Here is a 23,798-nt window from a genome sequence, read left to right on the forward strand (position 1 = left end):
AATCACTGCATCCCATCACTACCACACAACAGCTGCCACAGTGGAGATGCTCTGATCAAAACTATATGATCACGGTTTGGCTCTTCTCTATATAAAAACCTGTAAAAGCTTTAAAGTGCTGGATATTTACCAGAGGGTAATCGTACTCCTGAGTCAGCTGGCCCCTCAGTTCCTGGCCCAGTGTCCTGCAGGTTGCTTGGACTCTCTATCATAGGATCTTCCAGAACTGACCCCTCCTCACCACTGTGACCTGTTTCCTCTGGAGCCTGAGCTCTCTTTTCTGTCTCCTCTTCAGTTCCCTCCTCTTGTTTTATCGTGTGAGCTGCGATAAAGACAACACAGGACAGAGACAATTAGTCAATTAGAAGACATTATGTATCTAAACCATTTGGTAAATAGGTAAATATCTGTCTCTTTCTTCTCAAAATATCAATCACATATTACTTGTTGTTTCTCTAAACATATCTCTAATATTATAATACCACCTTAATAGCTTAAGCATGTTGAGTTAACCCCATAGACTTTTAATTAACTAACTTTATACTTAACCTTCAATAACTAATAACTACTATGTAACTACTATGCAACCACTTTACAACTACTATGTAACTACCAGGTGCAGTTCTGACTATAGGGAAAGGAAGTCTGGACAGAAGTCTTAGAGGTTAAAGAGGAACAAGGCAACAGCAGACAGCGTCCCTCGGGATCAATGGCAGGTGGGTTTCTACTTGACTGACAGTGTGAGTAGCGCCGCCCTGTAGTCGGCTCCTGGCCTGTACAGCCATCACCTCCCCCAACACACAGTATGGCATGACCAAAAATAGACATGCTTACACACAAAGGACACATTGAAGTGGCACGCAATCACACAAACACCCAGCCCGCCATTTTTCCATCTCAACACAAATTTAAAAAGAAAAGAAAAGAAAAAAAATGTCTCCTCAATCTTCCACCAAGCATCAGGTGGAAAAATGCTCGGGTGGCTTGCTACACCATCCGGCCCAGCCTGTCCTCTAACACTGCTGCAGCTTTAATCTGCAGGACTAAGGCTTGAGTCACCTCCTTCTGAAGAAAATAGGTCTTCGAGCCTGTGAACTCTCAGTTCAGTTTGCTAACATTGCGCAATCAAGGGTAGAGATAATAATGATAATACAATATAAAGAATTAAACACCTCTTAAACAATACATTTGTAATTATTAGATTATAAATTATTATTTTAAGGCGACATATTGAGTGACAGTTTCAAAAGTGAACACAGTTATGAATCTCTGCTTGAAATTTCTGTGATATTCTTTGTTTTCAAAATACCACGAGAATAAAACACCACAACAGAATTATTTCCCGGTTTACAGACTTGTTCAGTAAAGCAGGTTTTAGCACCTGCTCCTTTAAAACAGAATGAGCCACAGTTCAGTTCATTGCAAGAGCCCAGGAGTGAGAATCGAGGAACAGAAGCTCTGGGTTTTAGCTGTTTTCACTCAGTTCTCTTTGTCAATACTCTTATTTCTCAGTGCCCCTTGTGTTTGTTTTGATAAACACAGGTCCAGCACTGTGATTGGAGGAACTCAGGCCTGGAGGCCGAACAGCTCTATATATATAAATAATCAAAACCAAACCGAATTACTTGGTTTATACTTTTTTTGCAAAATGTATACTTTATTTACTCTAAGGTGCCATGTGTGTATTTAGCTGGGGGTCAAACACCATTGGTCAAGCAGGAGAAGGAGTCATTGTGAATGTGTCTAGGGGATTTTAGACTCCCTGCACAGGGAAAACAGGGTAAACTCTTTGTCTTACTGCATTGGTCAGATCTGAATATTGCAGAAGTAAACACAGCTTCCTTCAGCTTGATCTGCAGCTGGGCGTGGGGAGTCTGAAAGTAACATGCCCTTTAGCATGAAAATGCCCACGTGAAATATTCAATTTTTACTCAGAACACTTCCAAATAACTACTAGAAGGTGATTGTTTATGTTGCACATTGTCAGTGTAAATTCCTCATGTAAACGTAATTAATAGATATAAACCCCTCATATTTCCTCATTCATCATGAAATATAATTTATTGTCAATATTATCTGCTGAATTGATCAGTGAATAATATTAACTTCCCAGTGCATCCTGTGGAGGTGACCCATATGACTGTATATACATTTGCCTTAATAAACAATGTACCTAAAAAGCTGTTTTCTTACAAACAGGGCATTAATCCAATTTAATTTGTTCTAGTGCAGTACTCAATATTAATATTGAATTTAAACCAACACATCCACGGTACTGAAGCCTTTCTATAAGTGGTAAACGTGTTAAATGTCATAAAATGTATAATGTGTAATATAAAATGTGGTTATGTGGCATGGCATGATCAGTTGTCACTCTATTTCCCATCCCTGCTTCAAAGTTGCTCGACTCTGGTCTTGAATCTCGCAATTTGACCACAACCAACATCCCTCAAATTCACAAGTAAAACCCAAAGCCAGCTAAACTCCATTCCCACAGTTATTAGTTCACCTCTAACCGATGGGTCTACAGTTCAATTTCTATGTCTTGATGAATGCATTTTGAGTTGAATTTCATGCATGATATTAATATGATTGACAAAATAAAAGCATTGTGTTTATGATCTTGGAATGAGCATATAATTTAGCATCAATGTTTAGCTAGTACACAAAAAGTCCACAATTTAAAACATAAATAAATAAATAATTAAACCTGACAATGAATGCTTGTGATGTAAATGATGTAATGGTAAATACTGGATCTCAACAGTAAAGCTAAACTTAGCTGCTTGTGCGCTGCTACCTTATAGAGCATATGAGCAATCAATTACAATCAAATACCTTCAGGTGCATATTGACATAGCGTCATGCATGTATAAATCAATGAGCAGCAAACGAACAAAACCACAGCAAAGTGGAGAGCTCCAGTTCGCAATGAGATCTCTAAGATAAATCCACAGTCATCAAGGATATGGAACTGATGATATGATATGTATAAGCTAAAAAGACTCAAACCTGGATGCTAGTGATGAAAACTGAAAATTGCCATGACTCTTTAGAGATTATATCGTTTTTATGTTCCAGTTCATGAATAATGAAACTGTTATCAAGGTTATAAATACCTTCATAGCTCCTTTTTTGCCGTATATGCACTTATTTCTGCAGAGCCTTTAGTGAAAAAAAAATGCCATATGGGCTTACACTATTCGGATGATTGTTCTAATTTGTAAAAAAAAAAAAAAAATGTTTAACGTTTTTTTTTTACATATTTTACTAAAAAAAGTAAAAAAAATGAAATAATGAAAACAAATAAAATGTTGTTGGATAAACAACTGCAGAAATGTCTAATATTATATATTGTCCAATATTATAATGTTATATTATTATATACTGATGGCATTGGTGAACTCTCTGGTGAGCTGTAGAAACAGTGCTGTAACCTGTTAGTGATAGAGTTACACAAGCACAAACACTGCTGTTTCTAAGCTTTTGGAGTTTACAGTTTAGGGTCAGGTTTAGGCCTAGGATTGAGGTTAGGATTAGGCTTAGGAGAAGTTTTTCGGACAGGTTTTCATACTGGGTTGCTTGAAATATACATCACATATGCGAATTTTAAATATTTTATAATTTATACACACACTAATTTGAGACCAGTCTAAATGTTGATGGGTTCTCATTATTATTTTAAATATTTGGTGATGAGTGTAATGTTGACTTCTAAATACAGGGGCTTGATCCTTCGCCCATGGCACTCAATTATTGTTTCACACTATTTAGTTACAGTACTTAAAATGAATAAATATAAAACAAGACTGACGTTAATCGGTGAATAATTTAATAGCTCACCAACAGCGGGAGAGAGTGGGTTTCAGACCAGCACCTTTACACCTTCCAGATAATCAACATATCCCCATTCCACCTGACTTTTATCATCAACAGGTTCCATGAAGAAAGAAATGCACCTTCTTTCCCTCTCTCTATATATCTTTCCCCATCACACACACACACACACACACACACACACACACACACACAGAGAGAAAGCATGGAGCATCTTTGGTGGCTGCAGCTGAGTGAACTTGAAATGGTTGCCTGGACAACAACACACAGAATCTTTTAGCCTCCTCATCCTCTTGTTGATCAAAGCAGCTGAGCCAAGACAGAGAGAGAGAGAGAGAGAGAGAGAGAGAGTCGAGACAGAGAAACCAGACAAAATAAAGTCACAGCACCACAAGGTTATTCCGTGTGTTTGCTGGAGGCCAAATCTAGCCTTATGCCTTTATCCCTCACATTCTGCTCTGTTGTCTTAGAGAGCACTTTCCGATTTCCCCCGGCTGTACCCTCAGAGTACACAGCCAACGTGTGTTTGATGTCTGATCTGTGCTTCTTTAGTTTTGCTCTAGAACTATGAGCCTAATTTAACTAAAACATAACGGAAGATATCTCGCTAATTTGCATTGTTTTAAATCATGCCTAAATCATGACTTTCTTCAAGCCATGCTGAGCTGTTACTGTAAGTGAGCTCAAACAGACTCGGCTTGTTTGCGTTCCGTAGAGACATTCAGAGTAAAATTGATTATTTGACTCATAACAAAAGATTATCAGATAATAAGATTGTACCAAACCATCCACATTTATGTGATGTCACAAAATCACACAACATTCCCAAGCTGGAAGAGTGAAGGCAGCACATGCTCCCTTTGGACAAAGGACAGCAACTGATGTTAAATTGTGCAGCCAATTATGGGATAACTCAACACGCTGGGAGGAGAACACTAAATCCCCATATCTGTGACTATTGCTGAATTTCCATCCATAGCATTGCTTTTTCCATTGTCCCATTAGCTGTTAACTTAACTCCACACACTGGGCGGGTGAAGACAAAACATGCTTCCTCTGAGACACCTCTGTCAGCCACCTCGCTTTTCACTCGGCCGCCATTTGCAACATCGCCATAACAGCGTGGTCTCAAGGTAAATTCGTACACATTTGACAAGGTCATCTTCTATTGTTTTGACATTTCCGTGACCTACCTACTGAGAACAACGGAAGGGAAGGTGTAGAACGTGTACATTACTGTCTTTAAGAGCTTAACGGCATGAGATAGCAGTGGAAATTACAACTTCAGAGGCGTAAGTCCAGAGGTTAAAGGCCAGATTTTTGAAAAGGTTTAGGGATTTTAATCAGATGACAAAAGTGTTGTTTGTATGTCACATATTTTTCCAGTTTCTCAACTTATAGGGACACATCCCCCTGTGAAATTTATTATGTAATTAACTGTGTAATTCACTATGTAATTAAGCATGTAACACACTGCGTAATTCAATATATAATTACCCATGTAACTCACATACTATGCAATTCAGTATGCGATTTAATATTTCATTAATCATATAATTATTTATGTAATTTTCTATATACTATATACACCGTATACGTACTATGTAACTCAGTATGTAACTCCCTATGTAATCAAATATGTAACTGTCCATTAATATGGAAATTGTCCCCTTTCGCTGTGTTAGTTCATACCCCAGATGGTGCTCCAGAGAACACAGTTCCAAACGACTGGCCTCATAGTCCATTATTTATACGATACTAAATTGTTCTAATGTTTCTGTTACAGTAAAAAGTATCAACGTTTTTGGCCGTTATCACATGCAAAATCCTTTAAGGAATGGTGACACTACAAACTGAAGCAGCTTCTCTTTACTCTGTACAACATTTCTCAACTTTCTCCGCACTGTGACCATCACTACGTTGGGATGGTGGTGTGCGTCCCTCAGTCACTGAGAGCTTCCCTTTTCTCAGTATACCAGCTCACCATGACAAAACCCAAACGGAGCCCTCAGCTCCTCCTATTTCAACCAGTGTTTGAGGAAGGGAGATGTCACATACGCATACTACTGTCCCGTTAGGTCTGAGATAAGATGACCACTATTTTGAGACCCGTGTTTTCTCTTAACTGGGTAAGATAAGGGCTCTTCCTCAATCCACTGCACGCTTGTGCTCGCTCAGTTCTCCTTTTTTCTCAGCTCTTGAGCAATGGAAGACAACTTTAACCCACAGACATGTTGAAGTTACTGTAGAGACACTGTATTCCATCTTGTGAACATGTATAAATATAATTACAAGGCTATAATTAGAAGAGATTTATAATGTGTATGCCGCAATATGGGACATTTTTAATCGACATTGATGCATGGTTTAAATGTAACTCAAATATTAACATGTACCCAAGGCAAACTGATTTTTAAGCAAACATTTGTGGCTACAGCTTTAATACTAATGTGATTCCCATATCAACATGCAACACTAATGTTTACCTGTGATTTTCATGGTTGATTGGGAGTGTTGAATTTGCACCTGTTTACTTGACCAAAATATAGATGAAACCCTGAGCTCTCTCAGCAAATTCAAATCACTGACTTGCAAACAACAATATGGTAAGTATCAACAATGCGGATCTATCATATATATGTTTACTTGTTTCCCCTTGTGTTAGGAGTGAGTGATCATTTCTTTCTATATGCAACAGGCCTTTTAGGGGTTAAAGAGCACATATGACTGGCTGCTATTTTGAATTCAAAGCCAAATAATTAATTTATAATTTAGGTAACTAAGGCATAAGAAATGAAAACACACCAGAATGTGTGTGTGTGTGTGTGTGTGTGTGTGTGCAGGGACAAAAACTTGTTTACACACTCACATTGTGAGGACTTCCCTTCCTTGTGGGGAGTAAAGTTATGTTTAAAATTTAGGCATAGTTTAGATATAGGCTTTTATGCGTGATGTAAGCATGTGTGTGTGCGTGTGTGTGTGTGTGTTGTGTCTGAGAGGGAGATTGAGTATCTATTTGTAGAGCTCTCTGCGGAATACAGACCCGTGGAGCGGGAGGTAACTATGGGAGTGTATTTATGTATATACATACATGTGTGTGTGTGTGTGTGTATATGTGCATGTCTGTTGTGTGTGTCTGTGTGTATTATACATGTGTGTGTGTGTGGGAGGAGACTCACAGGCTGGAGAGCTGGGGCTTTGGGAATGCTGGCCGTTGGGTGCGTCGAGCGACAGGTCCACCAGCATTCTCGAGTTTTCCTTCCTAGGAGAGCAGTCGCCGTTACCTAGGAGACGAACAGAAACAAGTGCACTGAGGACATCGCCCTACTTCAGGCAGAGCACTGATCTTGGCTCTGTTCATAAACACATAAGCAAACACACACACACACTTTTACACAATCTCACAAACACCTAGTTATGAATAAATGCAAAGACAAACATTCACTAACAAACCTCTCAGGCAAAAACGCTTCAGCATAGTAAATATGTAAAAGTTTGTATTTATCTTTTATATTTGCAGATTTAAAAATGATGTGCAAAAGTCAGAGACCACACTGAAGGGGGGGGGGGGTAACAAAATAAAATGAAAAGCTATAAACAAAAGTCAGACTCCTAACAGCTGAAAAAGATCTGGTTCATCACCAAAATCATCCTCTGAAAAATTGGGGGAAAATAATGCTAGCACAGGCTTGCTATCATGACATGACCCTCTTCCCATTGAAAAAACAAAAGTTGGATCCAAAATGGCCGACTTCAAAATGGCCGCCATGGTCACCACCCATCTTGAAAACTTTCCCCCCTCCCATATACTAATGTGCCACAAACAGGAAGTTAATATGACCAACCATTCCCATTTTATTAAGGTGTATCTATATAAATGGCCCACCCTGTACATATACCCTACACTCATGTAGGTCCGGACGGATATGGCTCTACTGACATGTGTTCATATCAATGAACTGCCTACCTCTGCATCCAGACATTAGCTGCATACAGTGTGATAGCGAGGAGCAGAATACGCCACCAACTTCAGTGGAAAACTTTGTAAAAATAGACAACTCAACCCAGCCCAAAAAAGCAGAGTGTAGCCAGCTTCTATAAATAGTGAATTTAGCCTCATCATGTGCACAATATATAGTTTAGTCTTCATAGAGAAACATGGGATGAAAGGTGTAAGATCACCACACTCCAAGCATGGGCCAGTGGGGAAGATTCTCAATGAGATCCTGCTCAAATCAAAGTTGGACACTAATTTCCATGTCTACACACATCTGTCTGCTTGGGCCACCGTGCCACCAACATGATATTTGCCACTCCAGTGTAACACACACCTGCTGCCATTAAAAAAACACATGTAAGACCTACAGTTATGGCTTAGGGGCATGCCAACTGATGCACTTAAAGTTAGGGTTAGGATTAGGTTTAGAGCAAGGCTCACGGTTGCATTCTGTGGTATTGTAGCAGTGTGTATATTTCACACTTAATCACCACAGTTTTGTGAAACTGACATGTTGGTGCACCAACATATATATCTTAGACACTTTGCTGTGATACTGGGTGTTGGACATGTAGATTAAATAAGATCCGAAACTCTAGAGGCATCTAAGTGTGTTTTCTCACTAAACAATATTTCCATTTCTATTTATGAACATTTTCAGATGTTCGTTTCTACAGTAACTTAAATTTAATCATGTTACGCATGTGGGTAAACGTAGCGTTACGAGTCTTGCCCAAAGCCCTTTTTTTGGTGCAGCATAGGGAGCTTGCTGGATTCGAAGGAATCATACCTGATATATTTATTTATTTAATTACCTGCTAGGCTAAACCAAGGGGTCTGCAGGAAGAAGATCAACATCAACTACACCAGGAATAGACACCAAAGCAATTCACTGAGCTTCAGACCTCCCGCTGAGGGTTTCAACTGCCCACTGTACATTCCTTTCAACTGTACACTACATTACACTTTACATTCAGCCTCTTAAAGGAAGCAGTGTAGTTCTCTTGGTTTCAAGTACAGTATACACTTCCCTACTCAAGTTAGTGCTCTTCTCCAGTTCCAGGATGCTCTCTCTCTCTTTCTCTCTGTGTGTCTGTGTGTGTGTGTGTGGCAACAGAACATCATCTCCTGCAGGGAGCGCTTATTAAGCTTTCACCCACATCCTCAATGTCCAGATTGGATTTCCTCATCTCTCCGCACCCTGTGAACACAGGCCACAACCCTCTATACAACGTCCACCCAGGGGTGCAGCGTCCAGCCTTTCCTGACCGATCCACTTTCCTATTGACCACTTCAGAGCAGGCCAGACAATGCACATGCTTCACTCATCAATTAAACCGAACTAACATACACTACACTGTTATAACAACTTTAGCATTCCATTATTACACACACGTGTACATTATTCATTTATTTATTTTTTTTTTTTTGTAGGTTAGCTGTATATTATGAGTCAAGAGGAATAGTCTGAGAAATGGTCACAGATTTCATTTATTCATTCATTCATTCATTATCTGTAACCGCTTGTCCAATTCAGGGTCACACCTGGATACACCCTGGAGGGGGCGCCAGTCCTTCACAGGGTAACACAGACACACACATTCACTCACACACTCACACCTAAGGTCACCATTGAGTCGCCAATCCACCTGCAACGTGTGTTTTTGGACTATGGGAGGAAACTGGAGCACCCGGACGAAACCCACGCAGACACAGAGAGAACACACCAACTCCTCACAGACAGTCACCCAGAGGAAACCCACGCAGACACAGGGAGAACACACCACACTCCTCACAGACAGTCACCCAGAGCGGGAATCGAACCCAAAACCTCCAGGTCCCTGGAGCTGTGTGACTGCGACACTACCTGCTGTGCCACCGTGCCACCTACATTTCATTTAGTTTCATTAAAATAAAATTATTGTTTAGTTAGGAAATGTTCAATTATGTTTTAGCAATATAGAGTGAAACCAAAGGAACTATGGATATTCAGTGATATTAGAAGCTGTTTAGGAGCTGATAGACAAATATATATATATATATATATATATATATATATATATATATATATATATATATATATATATATATATCCTCAGTAAATATAAAATCAACGATAGATAGATGCTGATTTAAGACACACTGAGCTTTACTGCATCCTGAAAGAGCAAACGGTTAAAGCAATACTTGGCTATTGCCCCATAGTTGAATAACTTTGTATTTAATGCACTGTATTTCTTTATTAGGACAAAATGTCCTCGCAATTCATTTAAAAACAATTAGTAAGTTTAAAGGAGACGTTACAAAAATCTTAACTTTCAATGGAAGTGAATGCAGATACATGTTTTCAATTGGACAACGAAAATGTATAAATTTATTTTGAGTCCAACGTGGTTTTAGACCATTTATATGTGTTTATTCATTGTGGAATTTACACAAACTACTGAGACATAAAATATTTGGAGACTACGCCGAAAATGAAATTATATAGGCATTATGACATATTAGTGGTTGCTAAAGAGGCCACACACCTAATGCTTTGAATAAACACATCTGCAAACGTAGACAAAGGTGTCAGTGTTAGGTGTGATGTGCACATGCTGCTGCTGAATGTATGTGTATGATTTAGGGTTAGGATAGGAATTAGAGTTATGGTTTTAGACAAGGTTCAGGGGTGCATTTAACACGTACATTTTACACCTCAAAAACGTGCTACAAAAACGTGACACTGAAACTCGGGGGCACTGATGTGTGTGTTAGCTGTGTTTAGCTGTGACATTTCATTACATATGAACAATCGTCCCACCAGAGAGTCTGATATTTCACATCGTTTCTGTTTGTTGTAGAGACTTTATCGTCCCAAAATGTCCATGGTGCCACACAGCTGTGCCTCCTGCTCTGCCTATGACTGATAAAGAGTGGAAAGTACCTGGGATGTCAAAGATTAAGCTCTCTATTGTAATGGAGTATCCGGCCTATCTAGTCAGTCCCTCCTTTAAACAGGTTGGATTAGCTGAATGAGATGAGGTGAGGAAATGCAATCATCGTTTTGTGTTTGTTTCTATTTTTACGCTTAACACATTAACAAATTTGTGTTTTGTTGAACCACAGTCTAACTGTAAGGTTCACTGTGCCTATGTTGATAATAATAACACAAGGTCAGGTAATGTGTTGTTCTCATCATCGATATTGAAACAAATGCTTGTATCTCCAAAGTGGTAACTCACAGAGAAGAAAACATATACCATTAATATTGTAGGTCAATGTAAATATATTTCACATGACCTCGGCGTATTGATTTGTCTGAATCCGGAGCTTGAGCCAAAACACTTTTTCAAAAATGTGTAAATAAGTAAATACATGGCAAAAATTGAGAGCTAACCCAGTAAACATTTAACCGTTGATTCAACGTTGAAATAACGTAATGACTGTCGTCTAATCAACGTTCTCTTAAGGTTGAAAACGAAAGTTGAAAAGACGTCCAAACACAGACATTGAAAAGACGACTATTAGACGTATTTTGGACGTCCATTGACGTTATTAATTGGTCACCAATTAACTAACTTATTAAGATGGATTTTGGACGCCCATTGACGTTTAAAACATGCCCTGACTACTTTTAGACCTATTTTGAACGTCCAGGGACGTTCCTTGTTTACTGGGAAGGATTCTTTTTTTTTGGCAAAAAAAACAATGATACATTAGTTCTAAACACAGATGTAAACAGAAGTGCCAACATTGTTTATTTTATTTTATTTTATTTTTGGGTTGAATTTCCTAGATTTGTGAAATGCATTACTTGCCTGAGCCATGGGAAATAAACCCTGAACCTTCTGATATGTATCTTGTGATTTTATTTCTTTTGATGGTTTGGCTTTAAATTTGATGCACCAGATATGACCACTACAGCATGTTATCTGACCGATTTTCAAGCCAGAACTTGGTGCCATGCAGTAGTGCATGTTTTTGTGGGGTTCTCAGTGTATTTCTGTGTCAGTGTACATTCTGTTTAATGTATCATTCACCTGAGAGCAATTTAACCTGCCCTGACGTATGTGAAGTTATATGAAGTGTCTTGGGCCATAACATTTTAATGTAAATTTCAAAGGGGACCACCAGACTGGTCAATTTGACCAAATATTGAAACCATGTACTAAAATAATTGAGAACATTGCTTACTTTGCCTATGTCAAAAATGTTCAAGCTGGTAAATAAATGAAGAAGGTAAGACAAGAGAAGGGACAGTGTGTTGGGAGAGCGGGAGGTGATACAAGAGCATTACAGCAGCCTATTATGTGCAACTGCAGAGTAAGGGAGATGGTGTCTGTCTAGAAGTGAGTATGTGTGTGTGTGTGAGAGAGAGAGAGAAAGAGAGAGAGAGAGAGAGAGAGAGAGAGAGAGAGAGAGAGAGAGAGAGGCAGTCAATGACACAATCCCAGAGTCCGTCTCTGGTTACTGCGGCGAGGTTGAGGGAAATCTCAGGTGACCGGCAGTCCCCTGGCAACGGGAACAAGCAAAGAGCTCCGATTTTGAGCGACGGCGGAGGGGAGGATTTTCCATAACAGAGGAGCGTTAGCCGTTTGGCCTTCCAGTCTGGCCAGCTTTCTTAGGGAACGAGATAGGCCTGGCAACGAATAGTAGCTTATCAGCCCCAGGGTGAGAGAGAGAGAGAGAGAGAGAGAGAGAGAGAGAGAGAGTAGCCAGGCAACTTTCAGGCCAGTGATAAGGGCTGCAAAATCAAGGAAAGAAAAAAAAACTGGGCTGATATCCACCAAACACTGTTTCTGTAAGAACTCAGACAAGCTATGACACACTCGGTGTGGTTTTCACGGTTTCACTACTGTTCCATTTCATTTCATATTTTTCTTCTTTTTTTTATTTTCTTGGGTCGTTATTTTTTTCTACTCCGCATATCAGCAGCCTCTAACATTCCCACACAGTCACAGACAGCTTCACACTCAGACCTTTGTGACTGCCCGCAGGCCCCATTGGGGCTGCCTGTGTTGTTAACTGTGGGACAGCTGCTCAGGGATAATATTAAAAAGGCTACCGACTGCCCCCGTGCTGATGCAAGCCGAGAAGTCGTAGGAGAGCCCACTAGAGACTACAGGAGTGACTGCAGACTGCTGAGTCATAAGCAGATCGCTCACTGACTCAACTCGAGGGAAGAGTAGAAACTGCAGAATGGATAGTTCCATACGCTTTCATTTTTGGACATGGAATATGAATTGTCATGGATTTTTTTTTTTTTTTTTGATCTCCCACGCAAACTTATATTTGAGCCCACATTAAATCCCTCACTGCAATACCTATGGTTCCAAATATCAGTTTTTACGCAGGAATTACACAGTAATTAGACAACAATTCACAGTCACCGCATGCATTAGTGTTGAGATAAACTAAAGGTAAAGGACGTTAAGGTTTTAAAAAAAAAAAAACTAAATCATGATTTGCTTGCACAATGTCCCTACAGAGAAGCGTATATTTTTCATTGGAATTTAAGGGCTCATTTCCCAGATCGAGATCAAGCTTAAGATAGCATAACTGGAATTTTCAATGGTGACGCTCCAGGCAGTTTAGGCCAAGAATAAGCTTAATCTGTGTATAGGGACAGGCATGAATTCAGCGCCTGTTGTCCAAGCTAAGATGTGAATATAGACTGAGATTAGCATGCTAATTAGAATTTGCAATCACAAAATAAGTTGGAAAGTGCAATTCAGTCCAAACCATGGCTTAATCAGTTGCTACCAAGTCCACAAAAATACGTAAATGTAGGCCAAAATGAGTCTAGATTCAGTGAAAAGTCTAAGATTGGGTTAAAAAGAAAAGCTAAATTACTAGAACTCAGGTTCAGATTAGCTTTAACTAAACTGAAACTTGTAAAAGGAACGCCTGACTACTGACATTGCACTTTAGTCCAACGCTTGTCCAATGCATTAAAAAAATAAAAATCAACCCCTATTATCCATATTAAGCTACTTGTATGCAGGCTTAGATCTGTTTTGAGGCAGACACTCACAGTAACCTGAACTGATTTGCGCATTTTGGCTCTTGGCCCATTCCAGCAAGAAAGGGTTGGGCAAAGTGGCAGGTACTGCGCGGAAATTTCGGTACAGGAGGAAAGGCAGCGTTTTTCACAGGATCCATTCTCCATGCGCAGCCAGCAATTGGTTGTGGCATGTTGCGGTCATGCAGGTTTTTGAGCTGGGATCTGGTTTTTCCTGTCAGGCTCAAGCCAGAGCTCCACATCATGACAGAAACTCACTCCCTGGTTTTAGTGCTCTTCCTCAGTCAGCAGCAAGCTTTTCTAGAGCTGCTACTTAGCCACACGCTAGGCTGTGGTCATCGTCTGTGGCTCAGACCAGGGCCTCCTGGCTTATCATGGTGAGAGAAACCATTCTCGATATAGAGCGATCTTCAGAAGATCAAGTTTAGCATATATATTATATGAGCTTTCCATTTCCTCAATATATGATGTTTCACATTAACACAGTGATAACAATATATATATATATATATATACACTGTAATTAATAGTAACAAACTAAGGTTAAGAGTTTCAACAAAACATATACATGCTGCTAGAAATACTTTTCTGCACGAGTAATTTAATTTAAAATGGCAACGGCATTTTTATTTTTTTGTCAAATTGACCACAGAGTGAAATCAAAGTCAGCTGCAATTTATTTTGTGTTCGGAACATTAGTTCTTTGAGAGTTAAAGCATTTTTAATATGTAGTTATTGTTGTATTCATACGTTCTTCCTTATATACATTACCACATTTGGCGTTTGCAATTTTGCCAATGTTTAACTTGTGTTTAACTTTAGGTGTTTTGTCAAATTTCAAAATAGCAATTGACATAAGCCTCCACCAATACCTATAAAGGCTAATTTCAATCAGCATTGATTTTCATCGCCCATTCGAGGGAGAAATTGGCTGGAGCTGCTTTGACGACGACTAGAGCATGTTGTAATGTCAAGTTGTGCTGTGGCCTTATGAATAAACTCCTACAAAAAAAAAAAAGTCTTGTGTTTTGTAACTTTAAAAACTAATAACGAAAATATGAAGAAGTGTGGTCAAGTCAGGCTAATAGCAGATTAGCCTATAATGCTTTCAAAACCCATTCTCTATTTCAAGGCTTGCTTTTACGTCTCTGACATTTCTGAAATTCCATGACGTTTAATCAACTAAAACAAGTCGATCAAAAGCTCATCTACAACTGAATGTGATTTTTAACGTCTTTCGTTCCATTTTGCTAATCTGCAAGTTACAAGGCTCTGGAAGAAAAGACATTCAACTGTAAAAGCTTCTTTATTTTCCAATACACCTGCGAGAATCTTCTGAAGAGGGACATTTTATCTGCCTGTTCCATCTGAGGGAATCTAAGGAGGGTGAGGGGTGTAGGGGGGGGGTAGTCAGCAGCGGGAAGGTACCACTGAGCACCTGGTACTGCAGCCCCATGCAGATAACAAATCTCAAAAGGGAGCCAAGAGCAGAAATGTTAGCGTTTAGTGGGATACTTCAACAGCTTATTTGTTCTTCTGCTTCATGCATTTAACCAAGCACGGCCAGGTCTATACCTACACTGTACAGCTCCGGGCAGAAACTCTCTTCTTTAACATTCTGAAGGGGGATTCAACTACAGAGAGACCACATCTGAAAATCAGCCTCTCAAAACATCATCACTGTGTAGTGAAAACCAGGTCTCCTGTAGTGCTCTTTTTATTTTTTGTATGATTCAAATAGCCCCCAGTGGATCTATAAAATAATTTGGAACAAAATCTAAAATATACAATTTTTAGCTGGTAATGTACAGTTCTTATTCTGAAGATACACATTTATTACTTCATTGAAAGGCCGTGTTTATATTTAAAAGAAAAGAAAAAAAGTTTGTTCAATGTTCCGTTGATTGTTCAATGTTCCAAATAAGAAATAGATATATGTGTGTTAATATTGCATAAAATTAAAAATGCAACTAAATAAACTAGCCCACGATGACAACAGACCCCCCCCCCCCACCTCCATCGGAACATATTGCTTCCTCTTTACTTCAAAATCGAGAGTACTGAGGAAAAGCTCAGTCTTCGTCAAGTGGCTAAAGAATTGCTATGAAATATTATCAATTTACAACGTTGGAGACACTCCTTTTTTATGGTGCATCAAAAATAATATTGAGAACGAAGACACTGACTATTGCTTAGATCCAAAATTCATTAGTGAAAGTTCAATCATTAAACATTTAACACAATTAAAACTTAAAATATTATGATATGATTAAGAATTGGTCAAATATAGCATAGCTTTATTATTCACTTGTCTACAATAATACCACCCCACCGGTGAATACGTGTGCAAGAAACATCTGCGAATATTACCCAACGCATGGTGTGGGGTGCTGATGTTAGATCATTATTGTGATATATTGTGCAATACAATGTTTTTCTGAACATACCCTGGATATTATCAGTGTGAGTGAGTAATGAGTAAATGAGTGAATAATAGGCCTTGTTTAGACGGATTATTGTGTGTTAACGTGCAAATGCGAAAAGCTGGTAGGAACTTTGGTCAGTACCAGGTCGTCCAGTCTTCGATACATTAAACATTTAAAACAGCTTAGTGCATTAAGGGTATTGCTCTATTATGTTGGCTATATCGTCCACTCCTTTATACTCATTATACGCATTTCTATTCTGTAGAAACAGTCTATCCGTTCAAATGAATAATAGTAAAAATCCTGTTGTGTTTAATAATAATTACATATCTCATAATCAGAACAAACTTTGACCGATGTAAATAATCCTCGCAGTGTAATCAGACAGAGGTCAGACTTACTTGCTAGATAGCCATCCGTTGCCTCCATGTCCGTGAAGTGGGGGAAGAGCTGTGGAGAGAAGAAAAAGAGAAGAAGAGAAAAGAAGCCATCAGAGGTCACACTTGTGTAATGAAAGTGGCTCTTTCCAGCAACCCTTTGCTCGCTTTTGCACAAATGAGACCACATGCATGCACAAGTTACCTATAGGACATCCGTAACGTGCAACGATGGCCACAGGAAAAGAACACAAACATAGGGCTCAGAACTAATATTAGCAGCAGACACAGAGCTGAGAGTCTGACTTTTGTGTGTGTGTGTGTTGTCTGTGCGTGTGTGTGTGTTGTCTGTGTGTGTGTGTTGTCTGTGTGTGTGTTGTCTGTGTGTGTGTGTGTGTTGTCTCTGTGTGTGTGTGTTGTCTGTGTGTGTGTGTGTGTGTGTGTGTTGTCTGTGTGTGTGTGTGTGTGTTGTCTGTGTGTGTGTGTGTGTGTTGTCTGTGTGTGTGTGTGTGTGTTGTCTGTGTGTGTGTGTGTGTGTGTGTTGTCTGTGTGTGTGTGTGTGTTGTCTGTGTGTGTGTGTTGTCTGTGTGTGTGTGTGTGTGTTGTCTGTGTGTGTGTGTGTGTGTTGTCTGTGTGTGTGTGTGTGTGTTGTCTGTGTGTGTGTGTGTGTGTGTGTGTTGTCTGTGTGTGTGTGTGTGTTGTCTGTGTGTGTGTGTGTGTGTTGTCTGTGTGTGTGTGTCTATTTTTTGTTTTAATTAAGAGTTAACAGAAGACAGCTATCAACAATGCTATTACATATGAAGCATGGTGGTGGTACTGCACTTTCCTTTCAGCAAATTCCATTGCTGTAGTTTAACTAACAGTGTTTTTACTAAACACAAGCCTGAGAGCAGATACAGATGGAACAACTAAGAATTTCCTTCAACAGACAACATGGAGGACACATTTTATTGATTTATTTATTTATTTGCCCCCCCCCCCAACATCCCTAACATCGTTGTTCCATTTAATAAATGCTTGTATTTATACAGCATTTTACACTGTATTACAGTGATATATAACTTTCCCAAGACGACATATGCCTATCGTTCAAAACATAATTCAGTATTTCAATAAGGTGACTTACATCTTCAGATCTGAAAATACATGGCACTACAACAACAACGGTATAACTCTGTATAAAGTGCAGGCAAATTTGTCAGGATGGTTTTCCCTTAGTTTTAAATAAATATAACACACACACACACACATAAATTATATGTGTGTGTGTGTGTGTAAACACATTCTATAGCTTTCACATGACAATGGCTGGGAAAAGTGCATAAAATCATTGCTTATCGCAAATAGCTGTAAAAGCTTGTGTGGAGGGGGGAGAAGAAAAAAAACAAAAACAAAAAAAAACTTAAACACGTTATTGGGGAAGTAACACATTGCAGCGATAGTTTCTGGCAAAACTGTGAGAAAAGTGCAGCAACTACTGCAGGCATGAGCAACAACCAGAACGATCACATCTCATCAGACCGATAGCGTTGTATGAATCCTGGGAATTGTGTGTTTATATAATGTGTATCTTTAGTTTTTATATATTTATATATAGTGATAGATAGATATAGGAATCACAGTTTAGCTTTTCAGCAGCTACGGGGCAGATATCTGAACAAAATAAGTACAAGCTCTTCTATCATTAAAGGGCTAAACCTATTCATACTGCCATTCAAACTTTCTGTTCAAGAAAAAAAAAAAACATAAATGCATAAGCCAATCAAGTTCAAACTCCTATGGGACTCGGTAGAAAGATTAAACTAATAAAACCGGCCATGAATCACACCACGGCGAAGCATTCACATGTTTAAAAGTGATATCACATGTATTAAATTATTTTAAATAATGCAAAATAAATAATTAAAACCTCAACAAAAAACGGCCTTCGGAGGCGGCCTTCTGCAAAGTAAGAAGGCAAAGGTAGTAAAACATATGTCAGAATCTTAACGTCATCAGCCAAAGGCATATTCCGTGGCCGCTTGCCAACAGCATCTTCAGTACTGCTCTTAATCTAAAGGTATAAATATTAAAGCAGAGCTCTGTGTTTTAATAGAAGTATCATAAATCTATGGGTTGATCTGTAGGAATTCGGATATTGAAACTTCCACTTTGAACAGTTTGTTTTAGTGTGAAAAAGCATAACGTTACAAATAAATCAATGAAAACAACTACATTTTTAAACGCAGTAAATTACTAAATTACTTTAAATCAAATTCCATTTAATTTAAAGCAAGAGACAAAGATTATTTTGTAATGAAACACAACATCTGTGTCTTGAGCGATACCAATGATGTATTCAGAGAAAAAAATATATATATATGCATATATATAATTGATCAGAATAACAGTGATTATGGTGATATTACATAGCCCTGGTTTGAAGCCAGTTTTGTCCATTTACATTATAATGTAACTCGCGTTATGAGTCAAAAATGCCACAGAGTTATTCTCTGCACTTCACAAAGCACTATATTTATGTTCCTCATTGCTGCGTGATGGTAAACTGCAACCGTGATCAGAATCAGCATATCCACCGCATCCAAACTGCACAAAAGAATACAAAACAAATTACTCAACTGCATGAATTCCAATTACAAGGCCCAGGTCTCAGTTTTACAGCTGCAGGTCTAGGTTTAAACCATCAACTAAAACCCGCCACCTCTGATCAAACTGAGTCTTAAACCAGCTTCCCTCAATCACCTCGAGAGGCTCAATGCCAAGAGACTTTTTATCCTTTAGCCTCCTAATCTGTCTCCATGAGAAATGCAAAGGACTGAAACCGAGATCATGACATTGTGTGTGTTTGTGTGTGTGTGTGTGTGTCTCCCCTTCAGTTAAGAACTTGCATAATTAATAATCACCTTCCTCACCCCCCCCACCCCCCAGATTATTTTCCACATTAGCAAACTCTCATCTGTGTCTAATGTAAGTAAACGATAAAGATAATTATATTAATATTATAACCATAATCACGCAAGCATATGACCCACATATATCCCCTCGTATAACACCACCTCTCTCCATTTCTAGTGCAGTATTGGGACAGAGCAAAGATACAAACCCTGCAGAGAGCTTCATTACAGTGTGATCCATAAGAACTCAGATCTAAATGTAAAGGCTATAGATGATGGCTCTCATCATATACAGGATAACACACACTCAAAGGCTTCAGAAACTAAGAAACTAATCCTTAATTAAGGTCTAAATCTAGCCAGAGTCCAAATTTGGGATTAATCCCATCATTAAGGTTAAGAATAGCATTAGAACCAGCATCAGCACTGGGTTTAGAATCAGTGCTAGGGTTAAAGCTAGCTTTAGAAACCAGTGTTATGGTCAAGTTTAAGCCAGTGTTGAGTTTTCAAATGGAGCCACTTTGAGCGCTAAGTTTAGCATCAGAACCAGCTTCAGTGCTTTGGTTTAGAACCAGCACTAGCCTTAAATTTGGCCTTAGAATCTTTGGTAGGTTTAGGATTTGTTCTAGAACCTCTGTTAGCGTTAGGCTTTATATAAGAGACACTCTCAGTGTTAAGTTTTGCTTTAGAGCCAGTGTGTCACTGTCGTGTTTTAGTGCTAATAAAGTGTGAACTAAACATGCTATTACTAAGAATTTTAGGATACGTGTTTGGTTCAGGTTTTAGGGCTTAGACAAGGGCTTAGTGCCATTGTAGCGATGTGTGCATTTCACCCTTCAGTGCCACCAAAAACGTGACACTGACACATTTGGGAAATAATATTTGCTGCGATACAGGGTTAGTGGAACCGAATCGACATTAGGGCTAGGCTTTAGATTGGAACCAACATTAGTGGGCTTGAGGTGTAGTGTAGAGGGTTAATCATTCTAGGACAGGTTATGGTAAGGATTGTCGATATTGAGGGAAAGGTTAAGGAAGTATTATAACAGCTGCTTAAGCAAAAATGTTGTGTGGTGTTAATAGATGTGTAACGGATGAGTTAAATCAATAACAGGAATGTAGGGTTACACCAGAAGAACACAGCGAAAGGCTTTGACAGTGTTAATAGCTGTCAACCAAAAAAGAAAAAAGCCAACAGTCATTGGGGCAAAGTAGTTAGCGGATGAGGAACCGAAGCACTGACACCACCCTCGACCCCAGGGAGATGTGCACATGTCCCAATAGTAAGAAAACACAGACACACTTCAATAATTAATCAACTATTTCAATAAAAAAACAGCTATAAACATGTGTAGTGAGATCTGTATGAGGCAGTCCAGTTTTCAGTGAGACATTGAGACAAACGGAAGGACACTGCTGTAGCGTGGAAAACACTGTAACGCAGCTCCCTGTAGACTAAAGCAAAAGTAGCGCAGACAGTAAGAAGCTGTTCAGTGAGTAATACTGCAGTAAGACTGATTCCTGGCCCTCCCGGTTTAGAAGGCAGCGAGCCACTAGAGAAGTTTACCTTTCGTTGTCTCCCCCCTTGAGCGAGGAGTTACTGAGGAAACGAAAAAGATCCCAAAAACGAGATGAAAAAATATACAAAAATCAGGGAAGGTGAGTTATGTCCAAAACCACACGTTTCCTACAAGCTGCTGGTGACTATGGCACTCGTGAGGAGGAGAGAGAACATCGGCCACAAGTGCACAAGTGAGAGGAAGAAAGAAAAAAAAAAAAGGAAAAAAAAAACAGTGGGTAAGCAATGGCAGCCAATGTGGAAGAGAGAAAGAGAGTGAGAGAGAGAGAGAGAGGAAGGAAAGTGAGAGACGAGAGAGAGAGAGAGAGAGAGAGAGAGAGAGAGAGTTATCTTCCACCTGTACGCCTTTCAAGACTGTCTTGACTTTTTTTTGCCCAGGCCTCCAATGGAAAGCCAAAGTGGGAGAGGAAAAAAAAATAAATAAATAAAAAAAATCCCTGAGCTCATCAGCTGGATTCTACGGTCAAACAGTGGCAGGCTCTGGGGGAAGAATGAGTAAAAAAGCTGAACTGGATCCACCGGTTCCTTGGGAATTAGCTATAAATAAGGAAATAAGCACAGCCCCCTTTTTTTCCTTTCTTTTCTCTATTTTATTTTAAAAGAGGCTTTTACTTTGCCTTCTGAAGACCAAGATGAACCCGACTTTTATAGGACCACCCTGAGGGTTCTCTACCAACTTCTAGAACCTTCACATCCATGTCTGTCTCATTTAAATAATGTCAATACTCTGCAGAACCATCCGTAGCAAGGTTCTGAAGTACACCACCAGTGGTTCCCCAAAGAACCTTATTTATAAATGAGTGAAGGTAAAGCACATTTTACAAGGAACATCACATGGTGAAGTATCTTCAGCTATTCCTAGAACTTCTGCACCAGTTAAACAGTGGTTCTTGAAAGGAATAGCACTGTATAATAAGACTTAGTGCGGAGAACCTTTTGGAGAACCATCTTAGAAGTTTTTTACACTTTGTGAAGGTTCTTTAAACTTGCAAAACACACCTTCTGGTTGGATCTCATCCAAGGAATCATCCACTGGAAGGTTCTGTAGGGACTCGGCTGTTCTGGAACCTGTGTTATTAAGAGTGTGGTTCTGGAAGGAGTATAGGGTCAGGGTTTGTTCAGTTGTGAGGCTTTTATTCGCCGACCAAGACACGCTCGCGGCTTTAAAACGGATACAGGGCTGTGGAGTTTTTCTACGGAGCTCTTCAGCAGCAACAGGTGAAGCGCGCGCAGACAGACACCCAGACTCTCTCTCTCTCTCTCTCTCTCTCTCTCTCTCTCTCTCTCTAAGTAAAGGACAGACAGACCTACAGCGGACACGCACGTCACGGTCAGTTACTTCCCACGCGCTCAATGTCTCCGTTAAAACAAACAGAACGTTAATATATTGAGTGTAAACGCGCTTTACCTCAGCAGTGCGGCAGCGGCAGTCCCATCTCCTCAAGCGTGGATCTCACACACACACACACACACACACACGCGCGCGCGCGCGCACACACACACACACACACACACACACACACACACACACACCCTGCACGGAAAAGCTCGTAAGAATGACGTGTGGAGCAACCGCGGCAGGTTGAGGATCAAACACTTAAACACAACACACACACACTCTCTCTCTCACACACACACACATCCACACACACACGGTGCTGCTACTGCGCTGGCGCGCACACACACAGTCCCTGCTCGGTGATCGATTCATGCGCACCCGATCAGGGCTCGTGTGGTCGCGTCTGCAAGGTGAGCCCCAGCCACCAACAAACAAACAAATACATAAAGAAAAATAATAATTAACAAACTCTTTAAATGTGAGTAAGGCATTAAACAAATCACTCAATGAATGGAAGAGCAAATAAAAAACAGAAAGAATGAATGAATGAAATCAAAGATGAAAACAGGATGAATGGATGAACACATAAATAAAAAAAAAACTTTAATATCAACACATGACAGCAAAGCATCTTTTGAATCAGTAAATTCATGTAAAAAAAATTGGTCATAGGAGTACATCTCTGGAGAGTTTCACCCACTCACATCTGAGAACAATGGCACTCATTCACCCAGTCATCCACCTACCAGCATGTACTTTTGGATCGTGGGGGGAAACTAGAACACCTGGAGGAAACACATTAGGACACTAAGACAACACCAAAATGTGTAAATATTTGATGTAAATAACAACAAGTCAGTGTCTTTGGGGGTCCAACCTCTGCATGTTCTGTTTGGATTCACTGCGGAAATTCTTTTAGATAGGCCAGTTTAATTCCATTATCTGGGTTCATAGTAAAAGACATTCATTCATTCATTATCTGTAAGCGCTTATCCAGTTCAGGGTCACGGTGGGACCAGAGCCTACCTGGAATCATTGGGCGCAAGGTTGGAATACACCCTGGAGGGGGCGCCAGTCCTTCACAGGGCAACACGCACACATTCACACCTATGGACACCCACGCAGACACAGGGAGAACACACCACACTCCTCACAGACAGTCACCCGGAGGAAACCCACGCAGACACAGAGAAAACACACCACACTCCTCACAGACAGTCACCAGGAGGAAACCCACACAGACACAGGGAGAACACACCACACTCCTCACAGACAGTCACCCGGAGGAAACCCACGCAGACACAGGGAGAACACACCACACTCCTCACAGACAGTCACCCGG

General features: G+C 39.8%; 1 protein-coding gene across 3 annotated transcripts in view; it reads right to left on the reverse strand.

The window, feature by feature from the left end:
* Positions 1-22,563, reverse strand: part of ikzf2 (IKAROS family zinc finger 2) — a 45,466-nt gene extending 22,903 nt beyond the window's left edge. For 2 of the 3 annotated variants that reach the window (XM_066641018.1, XM_066641015.1), the window contains exons 1-4: positions 21,106-21,228; positions 16,669-16,717; positions 7,017-7,121; positions 131-322 (exon numbers count right to left, since the gene is read on the reverse strand). In XM_066641018.1, coding sequence (XP_066497115.1) covers positions 131-322; positions 7,017-7,121; positions 16,669-16,696 — 325 coding nt within the window. In that variant the 5' untranslated portion in view covers positions 16,697-16,717; positions 21,106-21,228. Of the gene's footprint in view, positions 1-130; positions 323-7,016; positions 7,122-16,668; positions 16,718-21,105; positions 21,229-22,525 lie in introns of those variants that run through there. The other variant, XM_066641017.1, reaches the window with a different exon arrangement.
* Between the last annotated feature and the right edge of the window lie 1,235 nt (positions 22,564-23,798).

The sequence above is a fragment of the Hoplias malabaricus genome, chromosome 12, assembly GCF_029633855.1.
Source record: "Hoplias malabaricus isolate fHopMal1 chromosome 12, fHopMal1.hap1, whole genome shotgun sequence".
Taxonomy (NCBI): domain Eukaryota; kingdom Metazoa; phylum Chordata; class Actinopteri; order Characiformes; family Erythrinidae; genus Hoplias; species Hoplias malabaricus.